This window comes from Ranitomeya variabilis, chromosome 7 (assembly GCF_051348905.1).
Source record: "Ranitomeya variabilis isolate aRanVar5 chromosome 7, aRanVar5.hap1, whole genome shotgun sequence".
Classification (NCBI taxonomy): Eukaryota; Metazoa; Chordata; class Amphibia; order Anura; family Dendrobatidae; genus Ranitomeya; species Ranitomeya variabilis.
Genome location: NC_135238.1, coordinates 96,016,873 through 96,042,565, shown reverse-complemented (window position 1 = coordinate 96,042,565; position 25,693 = coordinate 96,016,873). Strand labels below are relative to the sequence as shown.

At 45.1% G+C, this 25,693-nt stretch overlaps 1 protein-coding gene across 2 annotated transcripts in view; it reads right to left on the bottom strand.

The window, feature by feature from the left end:
• The window catches only part of GLS (glutaminase), a 746,320-nt gene that overhangs the window by 27,964 nt on the left and 692,663 nt on the right, over positions 1–25,693 (bottom strand). For both annotated transcript variants that reach the window (XM_077275591.1, XM_077275592.1), the window contains one exon: positions 25,616–25,679. In XM_077275591.1, coding sequence (XP_077131706.1) covers positions 25,616–25,679 — 64 coding nt within the window. The remainder of the gene's footprint in view (positions 1–25,615; positions 25,680–25,693) is intronic.

Here is a 25,693-nt window from a genome sequence, read left to right as displayed (position 1 = left end):
TTGTAGTGCAATCAAGGGAGCCCCTGGAATGGCACACTGAGTATAACTTATACACATCTAATATTAACAATTAAACACTCTGAACAGGGATACCCGGGTATCTATAACTATGGTACCGTATCCTGAGATAGATCTCGTCTCAGGCAGGAATCTGCACAGGCTGCAGCCAGTCCAGATCTTCAGCGCCAATAAATTACAGCAAGCTCCTCTGTCTTGTCGGCCGATGCCGAGCCCAAACGCCGGGGACTTAGTTTGGTGGCCTCACGATGTTGTCTCTGCTTCTGTAGCTCCTAGAAATGCTCCACAACAACCCGTCCGTCTCTATATCAGCAGTCTGTCCAAACTTATTTCTCCACTCAATGCACAGGGACTCCACAAACTCTCAAATACGTACTGAGTTTCCAGTGAAGTCTCAGTCTTCCAAAATAAAAGGTTAGCTCTTCTCCAGAAAAATGTTAGCAACAAAAAGTCTCTCACAGGGTTAAATAAAAGGTTAGCTCTTCTCCAGAAAAAAGTTAGCAACAAAAAGTCTCTCAAAAGCTTTTCCTCCAACACACTCGCAGTAAATTCACACAGTCTCTTGCTATATCACTGCAGCTTCTTCTCCTCTTGCCGCCTTTTTCTTCTCTCACTTCCTTATCTGACACTTTACACACAGGACACCAGACCCCACCCACCAGCACACATTGTCTCCGGGAGTCTCGCAGTGTCTCTCCCTTGCTGCAGCAGGCAAAAACCATAGGGTCCTAGTGCTCTCTCAGTGGGACTACAGTTCACCCTCTTACACACATACCGTGGAAGTCGATGCGTCTGAGGTTGGAGTGGGGGCGGTGCTGTCACAAGGCTCATCCTTGGGCGAGTTGCATCCATGCGCCTACTTTTCCAAGAAGCTGTCGCCCGCCGAACGTAACTACGATATCGGCAACAGGGAGTTGTTGGCTATCAAGTTGGCTTTTGAGGAATGGCGACACTTCTTGGAGGGGTCGGTCCACCAGGTTACAGTTATCACCGACCATAAAAATCTGCTTTATTTAGAGTCAGCCAAGCATCTGTCCCCCAGGCAGGCTCGCTCGGCATTGTTTTTCACGCGATTCAACTTTTTTGTTACGTACCGACCGGGGTCTAAGAACACTAAGGCAGATGCTTTATCTAGGTGTTTTCCGGGGGGAGAACCTTGGGAAGATCCGGTACCCATCCTCCAAAAGGGTGTAGTGGTCTCGGCTCTCACGACAGAAGTTGAGGCTGAGATTGCCGAGACTCAGGAGGAAGTACCACCAGAGCTTCCCATTAACAAATCATTTGTACCGCTTCATCTTCGCCTAAAGGTGTTGGGTGAGCATCATGATGCTGTTCTGGCTGGCCATCCAGGGGTTAGGGGTACCTTGGAGTTGGTGTCGCGTCGGTTTTGGTGGCCCAAAATCCGACAGGACGTGGTCTCGTACGTATCAGCATGTACCACGTGTGCTAGGGCTAAGACGCCTCGCTCCTGTCCTGCTGGCTCTTTACATCCTCTAGGGGTGCCCAGTAGGCCATGGACAGAGATCTCCATGGATTTTATTACAGACCTGCCCTCCTCAGCTGGGAACACGGTCATCTTGGTGGTTGTTGATCGGTTCTCAAAGATGTCGCACTTTGTGTCCTTGCCTTCATTGCCTAACGCGAAGACTCTGGCTCAGGTTTTTGTGCAGGAGGTGGTCAGACTTCACGGGGTCCCGTCTGACATAGTGTCGGATAGGGGTACTCAGTTTGTGGCAAAGTTTTGGAAAGCATTTTGCTCACGGCTGGGGATCAAGTTGTCGCATTCTTCGGCGTTTCATCCTCAGTCAAATGGTCAGACCGAGCGTATGAACCAAAATTTGGAGCAGTACTTACGCTGCTTTGTTTCTGACAACCGGGAGGAGTGGTCGACGTTCCTTCCTTTGGCTGAGTTTGCCATTAATAATCACCGCCAGGAATCTTCTGGGGAGTCCGCGTTCTTTTGTGTTTATGGGTACCATCCTCAAGTTTGTACTCTGCGTCAGGGTGGCTCTGCTGGCGTTCCGGAGGAGGACCAGCTAGGAGCACAAGTGTCATCCGTTTGGAGGAGAGTGAAACAGCGCTTGCTGAGCGTGGGTGCAAGGTACAAACGAGTGGCTGACAGTAGACGTGTGCCAGGTCCGGACCTGAGTGTGGGTGATTGGGTGTGGTTGTCCACAAAAAAACATAAAACTCAAAGTACCATCCCTGAAATTGGGTCCAAGGTTTATTGGTCCATTTAGGGTCGCCGCCATCATTAACCCGGTAGCCTACCGATTGGAGCTTCCTACGGTATATAAAATACACAACGTGTTTCACAGATCTCTTTTAAAGAAGGTGGTGGGTTCCGTGGACGCGGCGCCGATGCCACCTCCAGTCTTGGTGGATGGCAATTTGGAGTTTGAAGTCTCCAAGGCTGGTTGACTCTCGTATAGTGCGTCGCACATTACAGTACCTGGTACACTGGCATGGTTATGGGCCAGAGGAGAGGTCTTGGGTACCAGCTTCGGACATACATGCGGACCGGCTGGTCAGTATGTTTCACCGCCGCCATCCGGACAAGCCGGGTCCTATAAGTCGTGAGGGCCCTGGGGTCCCTCATAGAAGGCAGGGTACTGTCATGTTGGACGCTATTCACACTAGGGCGTCCGACAGACAGTGGTAATTCCACATTCGTCCACTATACGCTCAGTGGCGCCAGCTAGACTTTATCCAGGTTGTCCGGGGTTAATCTAGCTGGTAATCGGGTTGGAGGCAGGGTCACGCCCATGGCCTTTAAATAGTCATTCTGGACTTTGGGCGTCGCCGATTATAGCTTGTGTCTTGTGCCTGGTGATCTCGGTCTGGAGTGGTGGTCTAGGAGAAGAAATATCGTATCTGGTGGTGTATTATCCTTTGTCATATTTCTCCTTCCTATATTTGTATTTGTTTTGCCCTATGCACATTATAGTGTTTTTCTGTGTGTCTGCGGCGTGGTGCGTTTTTAGTTTTCCCTGTCCGTGCTTTCTGTAGGGGTTGGTGTGTGGTCTTATCACTGGGTGGTGGGTGGAGGTTTCAGCATAGGACTGAAACAGGAGTCAGAGTCAGGCCTGGCGGCCCAGACAAGCACACCATCAGTGTAAATTCTGGGAGAGGGACAGACAGGGTTTTCCCTAGTCTGAGGGATATCGCAGGGGCCCGGGTAATTAGCTGTAGTTTACCCAATACCCGCGTGACATTCGCCCTCAGTCTTCTATACCCTTCCCTCACCCAGGGTAGAGGGGAGTAGCAGTGTACTGTAATACACCAACCAGACTAACAAGGTAATACAAACAGGGGTAATGAAAAATACCAAACATACTCACACATACAACAGAAGAATCCACCAGGGAGTGGAGGATGAGGTTAAACCAAAGTAAGAGAATAAAGGGAATTATCACACACTCAAAACTTAGCAAAAGTCACAGATAAATCCACCAACCGCCTTCTTCAATAACCACCAACAACCTCTAGCCATGCAGAAAAAGCTACTCTGACAATGAGTGCTAGCCAGGGCCCAGATTATATAGGAGATGGAAGTGGCTAACAGTGCACAGCTGAGAGCCTTAGCTCCAGAAGCTCAAAACTGAGCAGATTAACCCCTGCACTGCTAAAATAAATTTACACCGTTTAATAAGAAGGTGAAGTGCTTCTAATTAGAGATGAGCGAATTGATTGGGTCAGGGCTTATTCGGCAAGCTACAGAGCTTGCCGAATAAGCTGCAGAGGGAAACCGGCTTCCTGGATCGCGCTGGCTGATCAGCTGTTCGGCTCCACAGCTACATGTGTCGGGGCTGAGTGACAGTCTCGACACATGCATGGAGAGCCTGTTTGTTGGGCTCTACATGTACAGTTGTGGCCAAAAGTATTGACACCCCTGAAATTCTGCCAGATAATACTCAGTTTCTTCCTGAAAATGATTGCAAGCACAAGTTCTTTGGTATTATTATCTCCATTTAATTTGTCTTAAATGAAAAAACACAAAAGAGAATGAAGCAAAAAGCAAAACATTGATCATTTCACACAAAACTCCAAAAATGGGCCAGACAAAAGTATTGGCACCCTCAGCCTAATACTTGGTTGCACAACCTTTAGCCAAAATAACTGCGACCAACCGCTTCCAGGAACCATCAATGAGTTTCTTACAATGCTCTGCTGGAATTTTAGACCATTCTTCTTTGGCAAACTGCTCCAGGTCCCTGATATTTGCAGGGTGCCTTCTCCAAACTGCCATTTTTAGATCTCTCCACAGGTGTTCTATGGGATTCAGGTCTGGACTCATTGCTGGCCACTTTAGAAGTCTCCAGTGCTTTCTCTCAAACCATTTTCTACTGCTTTTTGAAGTGTGTTTTGGGTCATTGTCCTGCTGGAAGACCAATGACCTCTGAGGGAGACCCAGCTTTCTCACACTGGGCCCTACATTATGCTGCAAAATTTGTTGGTAGTCTTCAGACTTCATAATGCCATGCACACGGTCAAGCAGTCCAGTGCCAGGGGCAGCAAAGCAACCCCAAAACATCAGGGAACCTCCGACATGTTTGACTGTAGGGACCGTGTTCTTTTCTTTGAATGCCTCTTTTTTTCTCCTGTAAACTCTATGTTGATGCCTTTGCCCAAAAAGCTCTACTTTTGTCACATCTGACCAGAGAACATTCTTCCAAAACATTTTAGGCTTTTTCAGGTAAGTTTTGGCAAACTCCAGCCTGGCTTTTTTATGTCTCGGGGTAAGAAGTGGGGTCTTCCTGGGTCTCCTACCATACAGTCCCTATTCATTCAGACGCCGACGGATAGTACGGGTTGACACTGTTGTACCCTCGGACTGCAGGGCAGCTTGAACTTGTTTGGATGTTAGTTGAGGTTCTTTATCCAACATCCGCACAATCTTGCGTTTAAATCTCTTGTCAATTTTTCTTTACGTCCACATCTAGGGAGATTAGCCACAGTGCCATGGGCTTTAAACTTCTTGATGACACTGCGCACGGTAGACACAGGAACATTCAGGTCTTTGGAGATGGACTTGTAGCCTTGAGATTGCTCATGCTTCCTCACAAATTTGGTTTCTCAAGTCCTCAGACAGTTCTTTGGTCTTCTTTCTTTTCTCCATGCTCAATGTGGTACACACAGGGACACAGGACAGAGGTTGAGTCAACTTTAATCCATGTCAAGTGGCTGCAAGTGTGATTTAGTTATTACCAACACCTGTTAGGTGCCACAAGTAAGTTACAGGTGCTGTTAATTACACAAATTAGAGAAGCATCACATGATTTTTCGAACAGTGCCAATACTTTTGTCCACCCCCTTTTTTATCTTTGGTGTGGAATTATATCCAATTTGGCTTTAGGACAATTCTTTTTGTGTTTTTCATTTAAGACAAATTAAATGAAGATAATAGTACCAAAGAATTTGTGTTTGCAATCATTTTCAGGAAGAAACTGAGTATTATCTGACAGAAATGCAGGGGTGTCAATACTTTTGGCCACAACTGTATGTGTTATGACTGTCACACAGACGCGACACATGCAGCTGCGGAGCCGAATAGCTGATCCAGTAAGCCGGGTTCCCTCTGCAGCTTATTCGGCAAGCTCTATAGCTTGCCAAATAAGCCAAGACCCAATCAAATTCGCTCATCTCTACTTCAAATCAGTGTAGGAGTACAAGAAATCAGACACTGTGGTTTTCTAGCTCCTCTCTGTCGCAGTAAATCCATGACACAACTTCTCTCTAAGTGCTGCTAGCAGCAGTATTACTATTGATTATAATTAGTCCTAAGAAGGGCTGTTGTACTTGAAAGAAATGCAAATGTTTTTGAATCCTTGCTTGATATGAAGCTAAAATTCACTCCCTCTTTCAGCATCACCTCTCCCTGCTCTGCCTTGTTACGGGGCACCCATAGCCAAATTTGAAGACCCGGGCGGCTCCTTCATCCACCTCGAGTGCACATCAGGAAGCACCTCCAAGCCTACGACCCAGCCACAGCAGGGACCCTGAAGACAGGCCTCCTATATGTGCACAGCTGCGCTCGCCTGACATGGAAGGCTGGAGCGCAGGCTGCACGCCCGATGGACCTCCAGACGACAGACATCATGGAAGGGTGAGAGCTTTCCTGTGTCGGTACCTTTATGTAATTCGGATCTTAAACACATTTTAAGGAATGTCATTACTGAAGCTTTGGGTAATGCATTTAAAGCTGCTTCACCCATACACCTTACTATAGACTTATCTAGCGATTCGCCTTTAGTTTCTATTCCTCCGAGAAACACTTTTAAAGAAGCCCACGAAAAGAAGAAGCCCGGAAGCCCGGAAAGTAAAAGCACAGCACAGCGGTGACATCACCGCTGTGCTCTGCTTTCACTTTACGGCCGGCACTCAGTCAGTGCGGGAAGCAGACGGCGAGGGACCTGACGGACACCGGAATGTGAGTATGTACTGTTTTTTTTTTTTTACATTTACGATGGTAACCAGGGTAAACATCGGGTTACTAAGCGCGGCCCTGCGCTTAGTAACCCGATGTTTACCCTGGTTACCCGGGGACTTCGGCATCGTTGGTTGCTGGAGAGCTGTCTGTGTGACAGCTCCCCAGTGACCACACAACGACTTACCAACGATCACGGCCAGGTCGTATCGCTGGTCGTGATCGTTGGTAAATCGTTTTGTGTAACGGTACCCTTATGTAGTAAACTATTCCAGCATGTTGACATTATCCTGGAAGCATACCAAAATTTTGGCGGATTTGCTTGGTTGAATTATGATGAAGCTTTCCGCCAAAAATTTGCGGTTCATCCTGAGGTTATATGGTGTAGCAAGGATGTGGGACTATGGCTCAATTTAATGCTTCCTCAGAGACAATTTTCTAATAGATCACCGTCCACATCTCAACCAAAGAAAGGTTTTTACTTCGCATTTAACGAATCCGTGTGTAAATGGGGTAGTAGTTGCAGGTTCCGTCATGAGTGTTCCTTTTGTGGATACTCACACCCCGTTTCCAAATGCTTTAAGAAACAAGCCCAGTCTTCATCTAAGGATGCTAATTCAAAAGGCACAGACCCCGGTGATGGTGGAAAGAATGGCTTCTTGGCTAAATCGTTACCCAGATCAAGTGACCAGTGATCTGCTTTTCAATGGTTTTTGTAATGGCTTTTTCGTTCCTCCATTTCAGGGGTCTGGTTGTAAAATTGTTAAAAATTTACAATCAGTCTTTATTCATCCTGAGGTAGTCAGAGAAAAAATTTCAAGCGAATTGTTACTAGGCAGAGTAGCTGGCCCCTTTTTCTTCCCCACCTTTTCAGAATTTCTCCATTTGGCGTAGTCCCTAAGAAGGTGGCTGGCTCTTTCCGCCTCATTCATCACTTGTCATACCCTCCTGGTGCTTCATTAAATGATGAAGTAGATAAATCAGCTTGTTCCGTTACTTATTCATCATTTGATGTGGCGATCGACTTGCTAAGGCAGTTCCGAAGCGGAGCTTTGATGTCAAAATCTGACATTAAGTCTGCCTTCAGACTTCTTCCGGTTCACCCTGATGGGTTTTCTTCCTTGGGTTTTCATTTTGAGAATCAATTTTTCTCTGACAAATGTCTTCCCATGGGGTTTTCTCTTTCCTGTCTTTATTTTGAGAGCTTTTCCTCCTTTTTGCAGTGGGTTTTGGAATGTCAATCTTCAGAAGTTGGTATACTACACTATCTTGATGACTTACTTTTCATAGGTCCTCCTTCCTCTTCTAATTGTCTGCATATGCTGAATAATTTTATTGGCATGTGCAGACACTTTGGTGTCCCAATCGCTGACGAAAAAACAGTTCCCCCTTCTACAGTTATTGAATTTTTGGGGATAACTTTAGATTCCTCTACAATGGAATGTAGACTTCTTGAAGAAAAAATTACCAAATTGCGTGCTACATTGAATAATTTTCTTTCTAAACCCTAAGGGACTTACAGTCCTTATTAGGTTTATTGAATTTTGCTTTAAGGATTATACCAATTGGCCAGGCATTCTCTCGATTATACACGAGGTTTTTCATCTCCCAATTCACACATTAGAATCGGTTCGGAAGCAAGAGAAGATGCCAAAATTTGGCTCTCTTTTCTTGCTAGCTTTAACGGCAAGGCTTGTTTGCAATCCCCTTTTGTCTCTTCAGATTCTTTTCCGTTTGTTTTCTCAGTACATAGTTTTTCCGGTTGTGGCATTCTTTTTTCGACACATTGGATCTTGCAGTGTTGGCCTAAGACATGGGTTGTCTCCGGGATGACCAGGAACACAATGGTTCTGGAAATCTTTTCCATTTTTGTTGCCATTTCCCTCTGGGGGTACGGTATGCAAAACGCGAGAATAAGTATTCTTTCTATGGACACGGGTGTTATTTTTTCCATTAACACATTATCATCAAAAAACAAATGGGTTTCCTGCATATTAAGACAATTGGTATTGGTTTGTCTTAAATCCAACATTTGGCTGAAAGCATATTCTGGCAAAAGCAAATGGAGCTCGCCAGCCGATGCACTACGTGAACATCATTGGTCGCTCTTTCATTTGCAGGTACCCGATGCGGATCCAGAAGCGACACCCTGCCCCCACTCTATTTGGGAAGTGATTGCAATTTGTTCCCTCAGCTTATTAAAAATTCGTTATCTGTTCGATCATGGGCCGGTTATTCAGCTGCATGAAATTGTGGACTGATTTTTGTAGTTTAAATCTTTTTAATACCAAGGTTGCCAGCCCCATTTCTGGTATAAAATTCGCGGAGTCCTTAATTATTCAGGGCCTATCATATTCTGCTGTAACCAAACACTTAGCGGGTGTCTCATTTTTCCTTAGACTTGGCGGCGAATCATCTTTGGCTTCAATTTTTCCGATTAAACAACTGCTGAAAGGCTACAAGAAAACTAGCTTTCAGCCTGACAGCAGACGCCCGATTTCTCTCCCACTGTTAAAAGAACTTTGCTCGGCCCTAAGCCGAGTTTGTTCTGATTCAGACGAGGTTTCTTTATTTTATGCGGCATTATGCTTGTCATTCTTCTGGGCCCTCCACATAGGAGAGGTGGTATCCGGTAAAAAATCTCAACACTCAGGATTGATGCTTTCAGATTTAAAAGTCAGTGACAATTTTATTATTTTAATCATTAGAAGGTCTAAAACAGATCAGTTGGCCAGGGGATCAAGTTTGAAAATTGTTTCTTTTGCTGACCCAGCGATTTGCCCAGTATTCAACATTAAAAAGTGGCTGCTTATTAGACCTAAAAAGGAGGGCCCTTTATTTTTGCATAAGAACGATTCTCCAGCTACACTTTTTCAATTTAATTTTATTTTGAAGACGTGTTTGTTATTGTTAGGGAAACATCATTTCAGAATAATATCTCATTCCTTCAGGATTGGAGCTGCGACGGAGGCTTCTAGGGCCGGTTTTTGTGACTCCCAAATGAGGCAAATTGGACGATGGGAGTCGGGGAGGTTTAAACTTTATATTCGGCATGATTTATACGATGACTAATCTGTATTTCAATTTCAAGTCCCTTCATAATTTGGGTCATCGGACACTCTCATTTATTGGGCTCAGAAGAGAGCGTGTCAACGATGCTACTCCGAAAATTTGTCTTTTGATGTTTCTAAGGTGCAGATCTTCTGGCATGGAGTTCGTGGTCTGAGATGGTTCAATTTGGTTTTAGAATTTAAAACATGTTTTAATCTGTTTCCATTCCCAGATTTGGTTGTGTTTCATGCAGGGGGGAATGATCTCGGGAAATTAAAAACCCTGGACTTATTAGCCATTATGCGTTATGACATTGTTGATCTTAGACAATCTTTTCCTTACCCGGGTTTTGTTTTCTCTGAGATCATTCCCAGGCTTATGTGGAATTCACCGGAACTCAGATTTATGGATAAAGTTCGCAAGAGAGTTAATAGAGGCATGGAAAAATTCTTGCCTTTGGTAAATGGATTTTCCTTTAGGCATGACGACCTCGAAGGTTTTCTACCAGGGCTGTATTGCCAGGATATGATTCATCTATCTAATATTGGCCTCGACATTTTTAACCTGAATTTACAAAATATTGTGGAAAAATGGCTGTGTGTTTTTGGGGGGGCCTCAACTCTTTGAGTAGAGGCTCTTGGGAAAATCACCCAGTCCCTGGGTGGATTGTTTAATGGAGTCTTGGAATGTTTGGTTATTTATATGAATTGTTCAGTTGGTATTTTTACTGTTACATTTTAAAGTTACCCAAGAATAAACATCACGGCCAATTTTATTCCACAAAATTTTGTCTTGTCTTTATTTTAGTAGGAATTAAGACTTGTGTTGCCATGGCAGTTTCCCCCCCCCCCCCCGTAAGAAATAGGGAATAGGGGGGGGGGGGGGGGGGTGTCACATGGCCACACAGGCTATGAATGTGCCGAGGCCACAGTGCTATTAAGGGGTTAATTTTGAATCTAAGCACTGGGCAAGTTTGAGTTATTTTTAGAAATACTGGTTTGGACCAGCAGGTTTTTGCGCCCTTTTAACGGCTGCTCATTGGTGGACAGTGCGTTGCTGGGCTGTTGCCGGATTATTTAAAGCCTGTTATGGCAGATTTTAGGCATTCTGAGGCGAATGCTGAAGAAAAGAAGATCCCACCCTCCCTCCCTTGAGCTTTTGTCCTTGTCGTGATGTTTATATTGTGGGAAAATCACCCAGTCCCTGGGTGGATTGTTTAATGGAGTCTTGGAATGTTTGGTTATTTATATGAATTGTTCAGTTGGTATTTTTACTGTTACATTTTAAAGTTACCCAAGAATAAACATCACGGCCAATTGTATTCCACAAAATTTTGTCTTGTCTTTATTTTAGTAGGAATTAGACTTGTGTTGCTATGGGTTTTATATAGATCTGATGACGCTATGCTGCCAGCCAATCATAGTATTGTCTACAAATATCTGAAGGGATGTCACAGTGTAGAGGGATCATCATTATTCTCATTTGCACATGGAAACACGAGAAGCAATGGAATGAAACTGAAAGGGAGAAGGAAGAGATTAGATAATAGAAAAACGTTTTGACAGTGAGGCCATGTGCACACGTTCAGTATTTTTCGCGTTTTTTTCGCTATAAAAACGTGATAAAAACGTGAAAAAAACGCGAAAAAAGCGCTTACATATGCCTCCCATTATTTTCAGTGTATTCCGCATATCTTGTGCAAATGTTGCATTTTTTTCCGTGAAAAAAATCGCATCGCGGAAAAAAAAGCAACATGTTCATTAACCCCTTTCTGACATTGGACGTACTATCCCGTCGAGGTGGGGTTGGCCCGTATGACCACCGACGGGATAGTACGTCCAGAGCGATCGGCCGCGCTCACGGGGGGAGCGCGGCCGATCGCGGCCGGGTGTCAGCTGCCTATCGTAGCTGACATCCGGCACTATGTGCCAGGAGCGGTCACGGACCACCCCCGGCACATTAACCCCCGGCACACCGCGATCAAGCATGATCGCGGTGTGCCGGCGGTATAGGGAAGCATCGCGCAGGGAGGGGGCTCCCCTGAGACCCCCGGAGCAACGCGATGTGATCGCGTTGCTGAGAGGGTCTCTTACCTCCTTCCTCGCTGCAGGTCCCGGATCCAAGATGGCCACGGCATCCGGGTCCTGCAGGGAGGTGGCTTCGCTACGCCTGCTCAGAGCAGGCGCCGGGAAGCATAGAAAAAGTGCACGTCAGATCGGTGATCTGACACTGTGCACAGCAAAGTGTCAGATCACCGATCTTACACTATAACATGATGCCCCCCCGGGGCAATGTTATAGTGTAAAAAATAAAATATTCCAAAGTGTAAAAAAAATAAAAAAAATAAATACAAAAATATATTGTTCCTATAAATACATTTCTTAATCTAAATAAAAAAAACCAAACAATAAAAGTACACATATTTAGTATCGCCGCATCCGTAACAACCCCACCTATAAAACTATATCACTAGTTAACCCCTTCAGTGAACACCGTAAAAAAAAAAAAAAAAAACGAGGCAAAAAAACGCTTTATTCTCATACCACCAAACAAAAAGTGGAATAACACGCGATCAAAAAGACGAATATAAATAACCATGGTACCGCTGAAAACGTCATCTTGTGCCGCAAAAAACGAGCCACCACACAGCATCATCAGCAAAAAAATAAAAAAGTTATAGTCCTCAGAATAAAGCGATGCAAAAATAATTATTTTTTCTATAAAATAGTTTTTATCGTATAAAAGCGCTAAAACATAAAAAAATGATACAAAAGAGGTATCGCTGTAATCGTACTGACCCGAAGAATAAAACTGCTTTATCAATTTTACCAAACGCGGAATGGTATAAATGCCTCCCCCAAAAGAAATTCATGAATAGCTGGTTTTTGGTCATTCTGCCTCACAAAAATTGGAATAAAAAGCGATCAAAAAATGTCACGTGCCCGAAAATGTTACCAATAAAAACGTCAACTCGTCCCGCAAAAAACAAGACCTCACATGACTCTGTGGACTCAAATATGGAAAAATTATAGCTCTCAAAATGTGGTAACGCAAAAAATATTTTTTGCAATAAAAAGCGTCTTTCAGTGTGTGACGGCTGCCAATCATAAAAATACGCTAAAGAAAACCCGCTATAAAAGTAAATCAAACCCCCCTTCATCACCCCCTTAGTTAGGGAAAAATTAAAAAATTTTAAAAAATGTATTTTTTTTTCCATTTTCCCGTTAGGGTTAGGGCTAGGGTTAGGGTTAGGGCTAGGGTTAGGGTTGGGGCTAGGGTTAAGGCTACAATTAGGGTTGGGGCTAAAGTTAGGGTTTGGATTACATTTACGGTTGGGAATAGGGTTGGGATTAGGGTTAGGGGTGTGTCTGGGATAGAGGTGTGGTTAGGGTTACCATTGGGATTAGGGTTAGGGATGTGTTTGGATTAGGGTTTCAGTTATAATTGGGGGGTTTCCACTGTTTAGGCACATCAGGGGCTCTCCAAACGCGACATGGCGTCCGATCTCAATTCCAGCCAATTCTGCATTGAAAAAGTAAAACAGTGCTCCCTCCTTTCCGAGCTCTCTCGTGTGCCCAAACAGGGGTTTTCCCCAACATATGGGGTATCAGCGTACTCAGGACAAATTGGACAACAACTTTTGGGTTCCAATTTCTCCTGTTACCCTTGGGAAAATACAAAACTGGGGGCTAAAAAATAATTTTTGTGGGAAAAAAAAGGATTTTTTATTTTCACGGCTCTGCGTTATAAACTGTAGTGAAACACTTGGGGGTTCAAAGTTCTCACAACACATCTAGATAAGTTCCTTGGGGGGTCTAGTTTCCAATATGGGGTCACTTGTCGGGGGTTTCTACTGTTTAGGTACATTAGGGGCTCTGCAAACGCAATGTGACGCCTGCAGACCAATCCATCTAAGTCTGCATTCCAAATGATGCTCCTTCCCTTCCGAGCTCTGCCATGCGCTCAAATGGTGGTTCCCCCCCCACATATCGTGTATCAGCGTACTCAGGACAAATTGGACAACAACATTTAGGGTCCAATTTCTCCTGTTACCCTTGGAAAAATACAACACTGGGGGCTAAAAATAATTTTTGTGGAAAAAAATTTTTTTTATTTGCACGGCTCTGCGTTATAAACTGTAGTGAATCACTTGGGGGTTCAATGCTCTCACAGCACATCTAGATGAGTTCCTTAGGGAGTTTACTTTCCAAAATGGTGTCACTTGTGGGGGGTTTCTACTGTTTAGGTACATTAGGGGCTCTGCAAACGCAGTGTGACTCCTGCAGACCATTCCATCTAAGTATGCATTCCAAATATCGCTCCTTCCCTTCCGAGCCCTCTCATGCGCCCAAACGGTGGTTCCCCCCACACATATGGGGTATCAGCATTCTCAGGACAAATTGGACAACAACTTTTGGGGTCCAATTTCTCCTGTTACCCTCGGGAAAATACAAAACTGGGGGCTAAAATATAATTTTTGTGGGAAAAAATGTTTGTTTTATTTTTACCGCTCTGCATTATAAACTTCTGTGAAGCCCTTGGTGGGTCAAAGTGCTCACCACACCTCTAGATAAGTTCCTTAGGGGGTCTACTTTCCAAAATGGTGTCACTTGTGGGGGGTTTCAATGTTTAGGCACACCAGTGGCTCTCCAAACGCAACATGGCGTCCCATCTCAATTCCTGTCAATTTTGCATTGAAAAGTCAAACGGCGCTCCTTCTCTTCCGAGCTCTCCCATGCGCCCAAACAGTGGTTTACCCCCACATATGGGGTATCAGCATACTCAGAAGAAATTGGACCCCAAAAGATGTTGTAAAATTTGTCCTCTTTGTCATGGTTCTCAATGGCAAGAGAATGTAGTAAAGCATACAAAAAGGACTAGCTCTTGGAAGATGGGAACTCGAGCTGACTGTGAGCTAAACCTACCGCACAAATAACAGTGGCCGGGTAGCGTGCCTACGTTTTATCCCTAGACGCCCAGCGCCAGCCGGAGAACTGACTGACCCTAGCAGAGGAAAATACAGACCTGGCTTACCTCTAGAGAAATTTTCCCCAAAAGGCAGACAGTAGCCCCCACATATATTGTCGGTGATTTCAGAGGAAATTGACATACGAAGTATGAAGATAGGTTTAGCAAATTGAGGTCCGCTTACTAGATAGCAGGAAGACAGAAAAGGGAACTTCACAGTCAGCTGAAAACCCTTTCAAAACACCATCCTGAAATTACTTTAAGACTCTAATATCAACTCATGACACCAGAGTGGCAATTTCAGTTCACAAGAGCTTCCAGCCTCAGAAATAACAATCACAGAGAACTGGAACAAAAATGCAAAACAAACTTAGGACTACAAGTCCAACTTAGCTGATAGTAGTCTAGGAGCAGGAACATGCAACAGAAAGGCTTCTGGTAACATTGTTGGCCGGCATAGAAATGACTGAGGAGCAAGGCTAAATAGACAACTCCCACATCCTGATGGAAACAGGTGAACAGAGGCGATGAAGCACACAAGTTCAGTACCACCAGTGACCACCGGGGGAGCCCAGAAACCAAATTCACAACAGTACCCCCCCCTCAAGGAGGGGGCACCGAACCCTCACCAGAACCACCAGGGCGATCAGGATGAGCCCTATGAAAGGCACGGACCAAATCGGAGGCATGAACATCAGAGGCAGTCACCCAAGAATTATCCTCCTGACCGTAGCCCTTCCACTTGACCAGATACTGAAGTCTCCGTCTGGAAACACGGGAGTCCAAGATCTTCTCGACAACGTACTCCAACTCACCCTCAACCAACACCGGAGCAGGAGGCTCAACGGAAGGCACAACCGGTACCTCATACCTGCGCAACAATGACCGATGGAAGACATTATGAATAGAAAAAGATGCAGGGAGGTCCAAACGAAAGGACACAGGGTTAAGAATCTCCAATATCTTGTACGGGCCGATGAACCGAGGCTTAAACTTAGGAGAAGAAACCTTCATAGGGACAAAACGAGAAGACAACCACACCAAGTCCCCAACACAAAGACGAGGACCAACACGACGACGGCGGTTGGCAAAATGCTGAGTCTTCTCCTGGGACAACTTCAAATTGTCCACCACATGCCCCCAAATCTGATGCAACCTCTCCACCACAGCATCCACTCCAGGACAATCCGAAGACTCCACCTGACCGGAAGAGAAACGAGGATGAAACCCCGAATTACAGAAGAAAGGAGAAACCAAGGTGGCAGAACTAGCCCGATTATTGAGGGCAAACTCCGCCAAGGGCAAAAAGGCAACCCAATCATCCTGATCCGCAGACACAAAACACCTCAAATAAGTCTCCAAGGTCTGATTAGTTCGCTCGGTCTGGCCATTAGTCTGAGGATGGAAAGCAGACGAAAAAGACAAATCAATGCCCATCCTAGCACAGAACGCTCGCCAAAATCTAGACACGAATTGGGTTCCCCTGTCAGACACGATATTCTCCGGAATACCATGCAAGCGAACCACATTTTGAAAAAACAGAGGAACCAGTTCGGATGAGGAAGGCAATTTAGGCAAGGGGACCAAATGGACCATCTTAGAGAAACGGTCACACACCACCCAGATGACAGACATCTTCTGAGAAACAGGGAGATCAGAAATAAAATCCATGGAGATGTGAGTCCAAGGCCTCTTCGGAATAGGCAAAGATAACAACAATCCACTAGCCCGAGAACAACAAGGCTTGGCCCGAGCACAAACATCACAAGACTGCACAAAACCTCGCACATCTCGCGACAGGGAAGGCCACCAGAAGGACCTAGCCACCAAATCCCTGGTACCAAAGATTCCAGGATGACCAGCTAACGCAGAAGAATGGACCTCCGAGATGACTCTACTGGTCCAATCATCAGGAACAAACATTCTACCAGGCGGGCAACGATCAGGTCTATCCGCCTGAAACTCCTGCAAGACCCGTCGCAAGTCTGGGGAAACAGCAGATAATATCACTCCATCCTTAAGGATACCTGTAGGTTCAGAATTACCAGGGGAATCAGGCTCAAAACTCCTAGAAAGGGCATCCGCCTTCACATTTTTAGAACCCGGTAGGTAAGAAACCACAAAATTAAACCGAGAGAAAAATAACGACCAGCGCGCCTGTCTAGGATTCAGGCGCCTGGCAGACTCAAGATAAATCAAATTCTTGTGGTCAGTCAATACCACCACCTGATGTCTAGCCCCCTCAAGCCAATGACGCCACTCCTCAAAAGCCCACTTCATAGCCAAGAGCTCCCGATTACCAATATCATAATTTCGCTCAGCGGGCGAAAATTTACGAGAAAAGAACGCGCAAGGTCTCATCACGGAGCAGTCGGAACTTTTCTGCGACAAAACCGCCCCAGCTCCGATTTCTGAAGCGTCGACCTCAACCTGAAAAGGAAGAGTAACATCAGGCTGACGCAATACAGGGGCGGAAGAAAAGCGGCGCTTAAGCTCCCGAAAAGCCTCCACAGCAGCAGGGGACCAATCAGCAACATCAGCACCCTTCTTAGTCAAATCAGTCAACGGTTTAGCAACATCAGAAAAACCAGTTATAAATCGACGATAAAAATTAGCAAAGCCCAAAAACTTCTGAAGGCTCTTAAGAGAAGAGGGTTGCGTCCAATCACAAATAGCCTGAACCTTGACAGGGTCCATCTCAATGGAAGAGGGGGAAAAAATGTACCCCAAAAACGAAATCTTTTGAACCCCAAAAACGCACTTAGAACCCTTTACACACAAGGAATTAGAGCGCAAAACCTGAAAAACCCTCCTGACCTGTTGGACATGAGAGTCCCAGTCGTCCGAAAAAATCAAAATATCATCCAGATACACAATCATAAATTTATCCAAATATTCACGGAAAATGTCATGCATAAAAGACTGAAAGACCGAAGGGGCATTTGAAAGACCAAAAGGCATTACTAAATACTCAAAATGGCCCTCAGGCGTATTAAATGCGGTTTTCCACTCATCCCCCTGCTTAATTCGCACTAAATTATACGCCCCACGAAGATCAATCTTAGAGAACCACTTGGCCCCCTTTATTCGAGCAAACAAATCAGTAAGCAGTGGCAAAGGATACTGATATTTAACCGTGATTTTATTCAAAAGCCGATAATCAATACACGGCCTCAAAGAGCCATCTTTTTTAGATACAAAGAAAAAACCGGCTCCTAAGGGAGATGACGAAGGACAAATATGTCCCTTTTCCAAGGACTCCTTAATATATTCCCGCATAGCAGCGTGTTCAGGCACAGATAGATTAAATAAACGACCCTTTGGAAACTTACTGCCCGGAATCAGATCTATTGTACAATCGCAATCTCTGTGCGGAGGTAGTGAACCAAGTTTAGGCTCCTCAAAAACGTCACGATAATCAGATAAAAATTCCGGAATCTCAGAGGGAATAGATGACGAAATGGAAACCAAAGGTACGTCCCCATGAGTCCCCTGACATCCCCAGCTTAACACAGACATTGCTTTCCAGTCGAGGACTGGGTTATGAGATTGCAGCCATGGCAATCCAAGCACCAACACATCATGTAGATTATACAACACAAGGAAGCGAATAATCTCCTGGTGATCCGGATTAATACGCATAGTTACTTGTGTCCAGTATTGTGGTTTATTACTAGCCAATGGCGTGGAGTCAATACCCTTCAGAGGTATAGGAACTTCCAGAGGCTCTAAATTAAACCCACAGCGTTTGGCAAAGGACCAATCCATAAGACTCAAAGCGGCGCCAGAGTCGACATAGGCATCCGCGGTAATAGACGATAAAGAGCAAATCAGGGTCACAGATAGAATAAACTTGGACTGTAAAGTACCAATTGAAACAGACTTATCAACCTTCTTAGTACGTTTAGAGCATGCTGATATAACATGAGTTGAATCGCCACAATAGAAGCATAACCCATTTTTTCGCCTAAAATTCTGTCGTTCGCTTCTGGACAGAATTCTATCACATTGCATAATCTCTGGCGCCTTCTCAGTAGACACCGCCAAATGGTGCACAGGTTTGCGCTCCCGCAAACGCCGATCAATCTGAATAGCCATTGTCATGGACTCATTCAGACCTGCAGGCACAGGGAACCCCACCTTTAATGGCATCAGAGAGACCCTCTCTGAAATTCGCCGCCAGGGCGCACTCATTCCACTGAGTAAGCACAGACCACTTACGAAATTTTTGGCAGTATATTTCAGCCTCATCTTGCCCTTGAGACAGGGCCATCAAGGCTTTTTCAGCCTGAATCTCTAAATGAGGTTCCTCATAAAGCAACCCCAAAGCCAGGAAAAACGCATCCACATTGAGCAACGCAGGATCCCCTGGTGCCAAAGCAAATGCCCAATCCTGAGGGTCGCCCCGGAGCAAGGATATTACAATCCTGACCTGCTGTGCAGGATCTCCAGCGGAGCGAGATCTCAGAGACAAAAATAATTTACAATTATGTTTGAAATTCTGGAAGCGAGATCTATCCCCGGAGAAAAATTCAGGCAAAGGTACTCTAGGTTCAGATATAGGAGCATGAATTACAAAATCCTGTAAACTTTGAACCTTCATAGCGAGATTGTTCAGACCTGTAGCTAAACTCTGAGGATCCATTTTCATCAGGTGAAATCAGAACCATTCAAGGATTAGAAGGAGAGAGAGACGAAGGCTGCAGTAAGCAGAGATGCTAGTGAGTAAACTAATGAGCAAACTCAGGAAAAAAAAAAAAAAAATTCTCTGCAGACTTCTTTTCTCTCCTTTTCTTCTGCCAATAATTTTAACCCTTGGCCGGCCAAACTGTCATGGTTCTCAATGGCAAGAGAACGTAGTAAAGCATACAAAAAGGACTAGCTCTTGGAAGATGGGAACTCGAGCTGACTGTGAGCTAAACCTACCGCACAAATAACAGTGGCCGGGTAGCGTGCCTACGTTTTATCCCTAGACGCCCAGCGCCAGCCGGAGAACTGACTGACCCTAGCAGAGGAAAATACAGACCTGGCTTACCTCTAGAGAAATTTTCCCCAAAAGGCAGACAGTAGCCCCCACATATATTGTCGGTGATTTCAGAGGAAATTGACATACGAAGTATGAAGATAGGTTTAGCAAATTGAGGTCCGCTTACTAGATAGCAGGAAGACAGAAAAGGGAACTTCACAGTCAGCTGAAAACCCTTTCAAAACACCATCCTGAAATTACTTTAAGACTCTAATATCAACTCATGACACCAGAGTGGCAATTTCAGTTCACAAGAGCTTCCAGCCTCAGAAATAACAATCACCGAGAACTGGAACAAAAATGCAAAACAAACTTAGACTACAAGTCCAACTTAGCTGATAGTAGTCTAGGAGCAGGAACATGCAACAGAAAGGCTTCTGGTAACATTGTTGGCCGGCATAGAAATGACTGAGGAGCAAGGCTAAATAGACAACTCCCACATCCTGATGGAAACAGGTGAACAGAGGCGATGAAGCACACAAGTTCAGTACCACCAGTGACCACCGGGGGAGCCCAGAAACCAAATTCACAACACCTCTTACCCTTGGGAAAATAAAAAATTGAGGGCGAAAAGATAATTTTTGTGAAAAAATATGATTTTTTATTTTTACGGTTCTGCATTATAAACTTCTGTGAAGCACTTGGTGGGTCAAAGTGCTCACCACACCTTTAGATAAGTTCCTTAGTGGGTCTACTTTCCAAAATGGTGTCACTTGTGGGGGGTTTCAATGTTTAGGCACATCAGTGGCTCTCCAAACGCAACATGGCGTCCCATCTGAATTCCAGTCAATTTTGCATTGAAAAGTCAAATGGTGCTCCTTCGCTTCCGAGCTCTGTCATGCGCCCAAACAGTGGTTTACCCCCACATATGGGGTATTGGCGTACTGAGGACAAGTTGTACAACAACTTTTGGGGTCCATTTTCTCCTTTTACCCTTGGTAAAATAAAACAAATTGGAGCTGAAGTAAATTTTGTGTGAAAAAAAGTTAAATGTTCATTTTTATTTAAACATTCCAAAAATTCCTGTGAAACACCTGAAGGGTTAATAAACTTCTTGAATGTGGTTTTGAGCACCTTGAAGGATGCAGTTTTTAGAATGGTGTCACACTTGGGTATTTTCTATCATATAGACCCCTCAAAATGACTTCAAATGAGATGTGGTCCCTAAAAAAAAATGGTGTTGTAAAAATGGGAAATTGCTGGTCAACTTTTAACCTTTATAACTCCCTAACAAAAGAAAATGTTGGTTCCAAAATTGTGCTGATGTAAAGTAGACATCTGGGAAATGTTACTTATTAAGTATTTTGTGTGACATATCTCTGTGATTTACCGTATTTTTCGGACTATAAGACGCACCGGACTATAAGGCGCACCCAGGTTTTAGAGGTGGAAAATAGGGAAAAAAAATATTTGAAGCAAAAAATGTGGTAAAATACTTAATAACACAAATAACATACAATTATATGTGGTGTTATTATATATAATAGTATGTTATTATGTTGGAAGCTGCGGGACCAGTGTGGTGTCTGTACAGTACTATATGAAGATGCTGGAGGGTGAGTATAAGAATGGGGGCACAGGGCTTATAGTGAAAGCACCACTCCAGCACTGCAAAATAACACTGGAGTGCTGCTTTAAAATCCCATGGGAGAACTATAACTCCCAGCATGTCCTGCAGATCCTATGACATGCTGGGAGTTATAGTTCACCAAAGGCGTGGCAGAGTGCTTTATTGTGTTTTGTAGACTAACCTCTTAATTGTGGCAGCCTGCCAGCCTGTGGTGAGGTAAAAGCTGGAGCATCCCATGACTGCACACACAGAGCCCTCCCTCTTGTTGCCTTTCCACAGCACAGGTAATGAGGAAGCTGCAGATTCTAGTGGGGAGCCTGAAGGACCTGTGATGATATCAGGAAGAGGGAGGGCTCTGAGCTGCCATGTGATGCTCCAGCCCGCCCACTTCTGACATCATCACAGGTCCTCCTTGTGCACAACACTCGGCATCCAGGCATGGCAGGCAGGTATGCAGCGATCTCCTGGCCCCTGCTGCTGCCTCCTCCTCCCCAGGACACACAAATCTCCCCGGAATCAGTGCTGGGGAAACTGTGTTTCCCTGCATAAGTGCAGTACTCATTTGCTGTTCCCGACTCACCGCTCAGCTGATCAGTGGGCGGGGAGCAGCTAATAAATATTCACTGCACTTAATCAGCGGGGCCACGTGGTTTCCCCAGCGGCTGATTCCGGGCAGCGGGGACATCCTGAAGTGGGATAACAGTGCGATCCCACTCACTGCTGCCCCCCTCCCCACATGCTACATCCGGACCATAAGACGCACCCACACTTTCCTCCCAAATTTGGAGGAAAAAAAGTGCGTCTTATAGTCCGAAAAATACGGTAATTGCATAAAAATACAAAGTTGGAAAATTGCAAAATTTTCAAAATTTTCACCAAATTTCAATTTTTTTCACAAATAAACGCAGGTAATATCAAAGAAATGTTACCACTATCATGAAGTACAATATGTCACGAGAAAACCGTGTCAGAATCACTGGGATCCATTGAAGCGTTCCAGAGTTATAACCTCATAAAGGGACAGTGGTCAGAATTGTAAAAATTGGCCCGGTCATTAAAGTGCAAACCACCCTTGGGGGTGAAGGGGTTAAATTTGTGGAATTGCGGGGATTCCGCACAACTAGGAATGCATTGATCTGCTTACTTTACGCATGTGGCTATGCCCACCCTGCGGGAAGTAAGCAGATCATGTGCGGTTGGTACCCAGGGTGGAGGAGAGGAGACTCTCCTCCACGGACTGGGCACCATATAATTGGTAAAAAAAAAAGAATTAAAATAAAAAATAGTCATATACTCACCTTCGATGGCCCCCGCAGTCTTCCCGCCTTTCAGCGGTGCACGCTGCCGCTTCCGTTCCTATAGCTGGTGTGTGTGAAGGACCTGCGATGACGTCACGGTCACGTGACCGCGATGTCATCGAAGGTCCTGCACACACCATCTATAGGAACGGAAGCCGCTGAGGAGATCGGCTGTCTGCAGAAGGTGAGTATAACCATTTTTTTTATTATTTTTAACATTCTATCTTTTACTATTGATGTTGCATAGGCTGCATCTATAGTAAAAAGTTGGTCACACTTGTCAAACACTATGTTTGACAAGTGTGACCAACCTGTCAATCAGTTTTCCAAGCGATGCTACAAATCGCTTGGAAAACTTTAGCATTCTGCAAGCTAATTACGCTTGCAAAATGCTAAAAAAACGGGAAAAAAATGCAAAAAGAAACATGCGGATTTCTTGCAGAAAATTTCCGGTTTTCTTCAGGAAATTTCTGCAAGAAATCCTGACGTGTGCACATACCCTGAGGGTGATCAATAAGTGGAACAGGCTGCCACAAGAGGTGGTGAGTTATCCTTCAAAGTCTTCAAACAGAGGCTGGACAGACATTGTCTGAGACGGTTTAGTGAATCCTGCATTGAGCAGGGGGTTAAGGCCTCGTCTCACATAGCGAGATCGCTAGCGAGATCGCTGCTGAGTCACAAGTTTTGTGACGCAACAGCGACCTCAGTAGCGATCTCGCTATGTTTGACACGTACCAGTGACCCGGCCCCTGCTGTGAGATCGCTGGTTGTGTCGGTATGGCCTGGACCTTTTTTTGGTCGTTGAGGTCCCGCTGACATCGCTGAATCGGTGTGTGTGACACGGATTCAGCGATGTCTTCACTGGTAACCAGGGTAAACATCGGGTTACTAAGCGCAGGGCCGCGCTTAGTAACCTGATGTTTACCCTGGTTACCATCGTAAATGTAAAAAAACCAAAACACTACATACTCACATTCCGGTGTCCGTCAGGTCCCATGCCGTCTGCTTCCTGCATTGCCTGACTGCCGGCCGGAAAGTGAAAGCAGATCACAGCGGTGACGTCACCGCTCTGCTGTTAGGGCCGGCGCTCAGTCAGTGCAGGAAGCGGACGCCGGGGGACGCGAAGGTGAGTATGTAGTGTTTGTTTTTTTACATTTTACACTGGTAACCAGGGTAAACATCGGGTTACTAAGCGCAGCCCTGCGCTTAGCAACCCGATGTTTACCCTGGTTACCCGGGGACCTCGGCATCGTTGGTCGCTGGAGAGCGGTCTGTGTGACAGCTCTCCAGCGACCACACAGCGACTAAACAGCGACGCTGCAGCGATCGGCATCGTTGTCTGTATCGCTGCAGCGTCGCTATGTGTGACGGGGCCTTTAGACACAATGACCCTGGAGGCTCCTTCCATCTCTAAGATTCTATGAGTAATGAGTAGTGATAAGCACGCTTATAGCAAACACTGATACTTGCAGTTTGGTGCACACAGCCTTTCTCTCTCAGAGACAGATTCTGGCTTGTCTCTGTTTAGCTTTTTGGCTCCAATACAATCCACTTTGGTTAGCTTCCCCCAGCTGACTGCCTAAAGTGAACACCTAGCCTGGTTAAATGCAGAGCTAGTCAGATGCACTGTTACCGCTGTATCCGGGGTGGGGGGGCGCCCCGCTGCATCTTCTCTTCCAGCCAGGGGGCATCCTCGGGTTCCCTGTCATCCGTGCATGCCGGCTTGCCGGGTGCCTTAGAACGCAGCCTGAGTCCTGATCCGGAAGTAACCTTTCCCGGCATCTGGTATACCTGGCAGCTGCGGCCGTGCCTCCTTGCCTGATTATTGTTTTCTTGCGCTTGTCCTGTGCAGACTAGCCCTCAGGTCCCTGTACGCTTCCTATTGTGTACTTAGCTCTGTAGCCGTTTTGGTGTATTTCCCTGTGCGTGCTCTGTCCGTCTGCTTCCCAGTACATACTCTGCTCCGTACCTGTTATTATGTGTTTCCATGTGCGTGCTCTGCTCTGTCCCTTTCCCTGTATGCTTCCCAGTACATACTCTGCTCCGTACCTGTTACTATGTGTTTCCATGTGAGTGCTCTGCTCTGTTCCTTTCCCTGTATGCTTCCCAGTGCGTAATCTGCTCCGTAACTGTTATTGTGTGTTTTTCTGTGCATGCTCTGCTCTGTCCCTGTCCTGTATGCTTCCCAGTGCATACTCTGCTCCGTCCCTGTTACTGTACGTCTCCCTGTGTGCACTCTGCCTTACCCTGGATCTCGGTTCTCCCTGCGAGTATCCTGCCCTATCCAGAGTCCTGTACCAGCTGTGTGGACTCAGCCTGGTCCTGGTGCCTTCCCGTGAACGCGCTGCTCTGTACTGTTCTTGGTAAGTACCCTGGTTCTTTCCGTTTCCTTTGAGCCATCCCTCTGGCACTAGCTATCACGGCATACCTTCCCCCCGGGCCTGCCCCTAACAGTCTCTCAAAAAGGAGGACAAATGAAGTTTTTTAAAAAAAAATACGTACAAAAGCCTTTATTGACACAACAATAAACATACAGAAAGACAGATAAAATCAGGTGCTATAAGGGACAACACAAAGTGGTGGCGTTCAGTACAAAGAATAGCTCAAGTCACAGTAACTAACTTAGTAATGGTAAGATGAGGACTTGCTGGTTGAGCTCAGAGAGTCACATAACAATGCCCCCTGCTGTAGGCAAAAAGTACCATCAGTCATCATACTATTCCTATGTCTATACTAATGCCCAGGGTTGCATGGTTTGTGGTCAAGAGCCCAGGGTCCAAAACCAATCTGACATTACAATCATCAAAGGTTATAAGCATACAGAAACCGAAATTGAATTCTGCTATTTATAGGAGAATCATTATTGCAACCAGCCATATTCAAGGTAAAACTATTTCATGTATTCAGTATAAACAGACATTTGGGGTAAGGAAAAATATTTAAAAGTATTTTAAAGTACGGTCAAATGTAGCGACTGAAAACTACTCCATCATGTGTACTTCAGTAAACCAGTATGAAGTTATGGCATTCTCGTTCACGTTTGCACGTTTTTTCAGGCTAATAACCATTTACCAGCAAAAATGTCATTTTGGGCCAAAGAGAAATGTGTGGCCCTACAGTCCTATGAGTTATGCTAGACAAGACTGGCCCAACTTGATACAAAAACTCTAAAGAGAATACCATACTATAACAGTCTCAAAATATTGATTTACATATATATATATATATATACTAACAGTATTAAAAAAAATAATTACCTGTCTTTTGGGAATGGGTTAACTTTGCATGCCTCAAGAAGAAAACGTACAACTTCTACATGCCCTGCATTTCAAAAT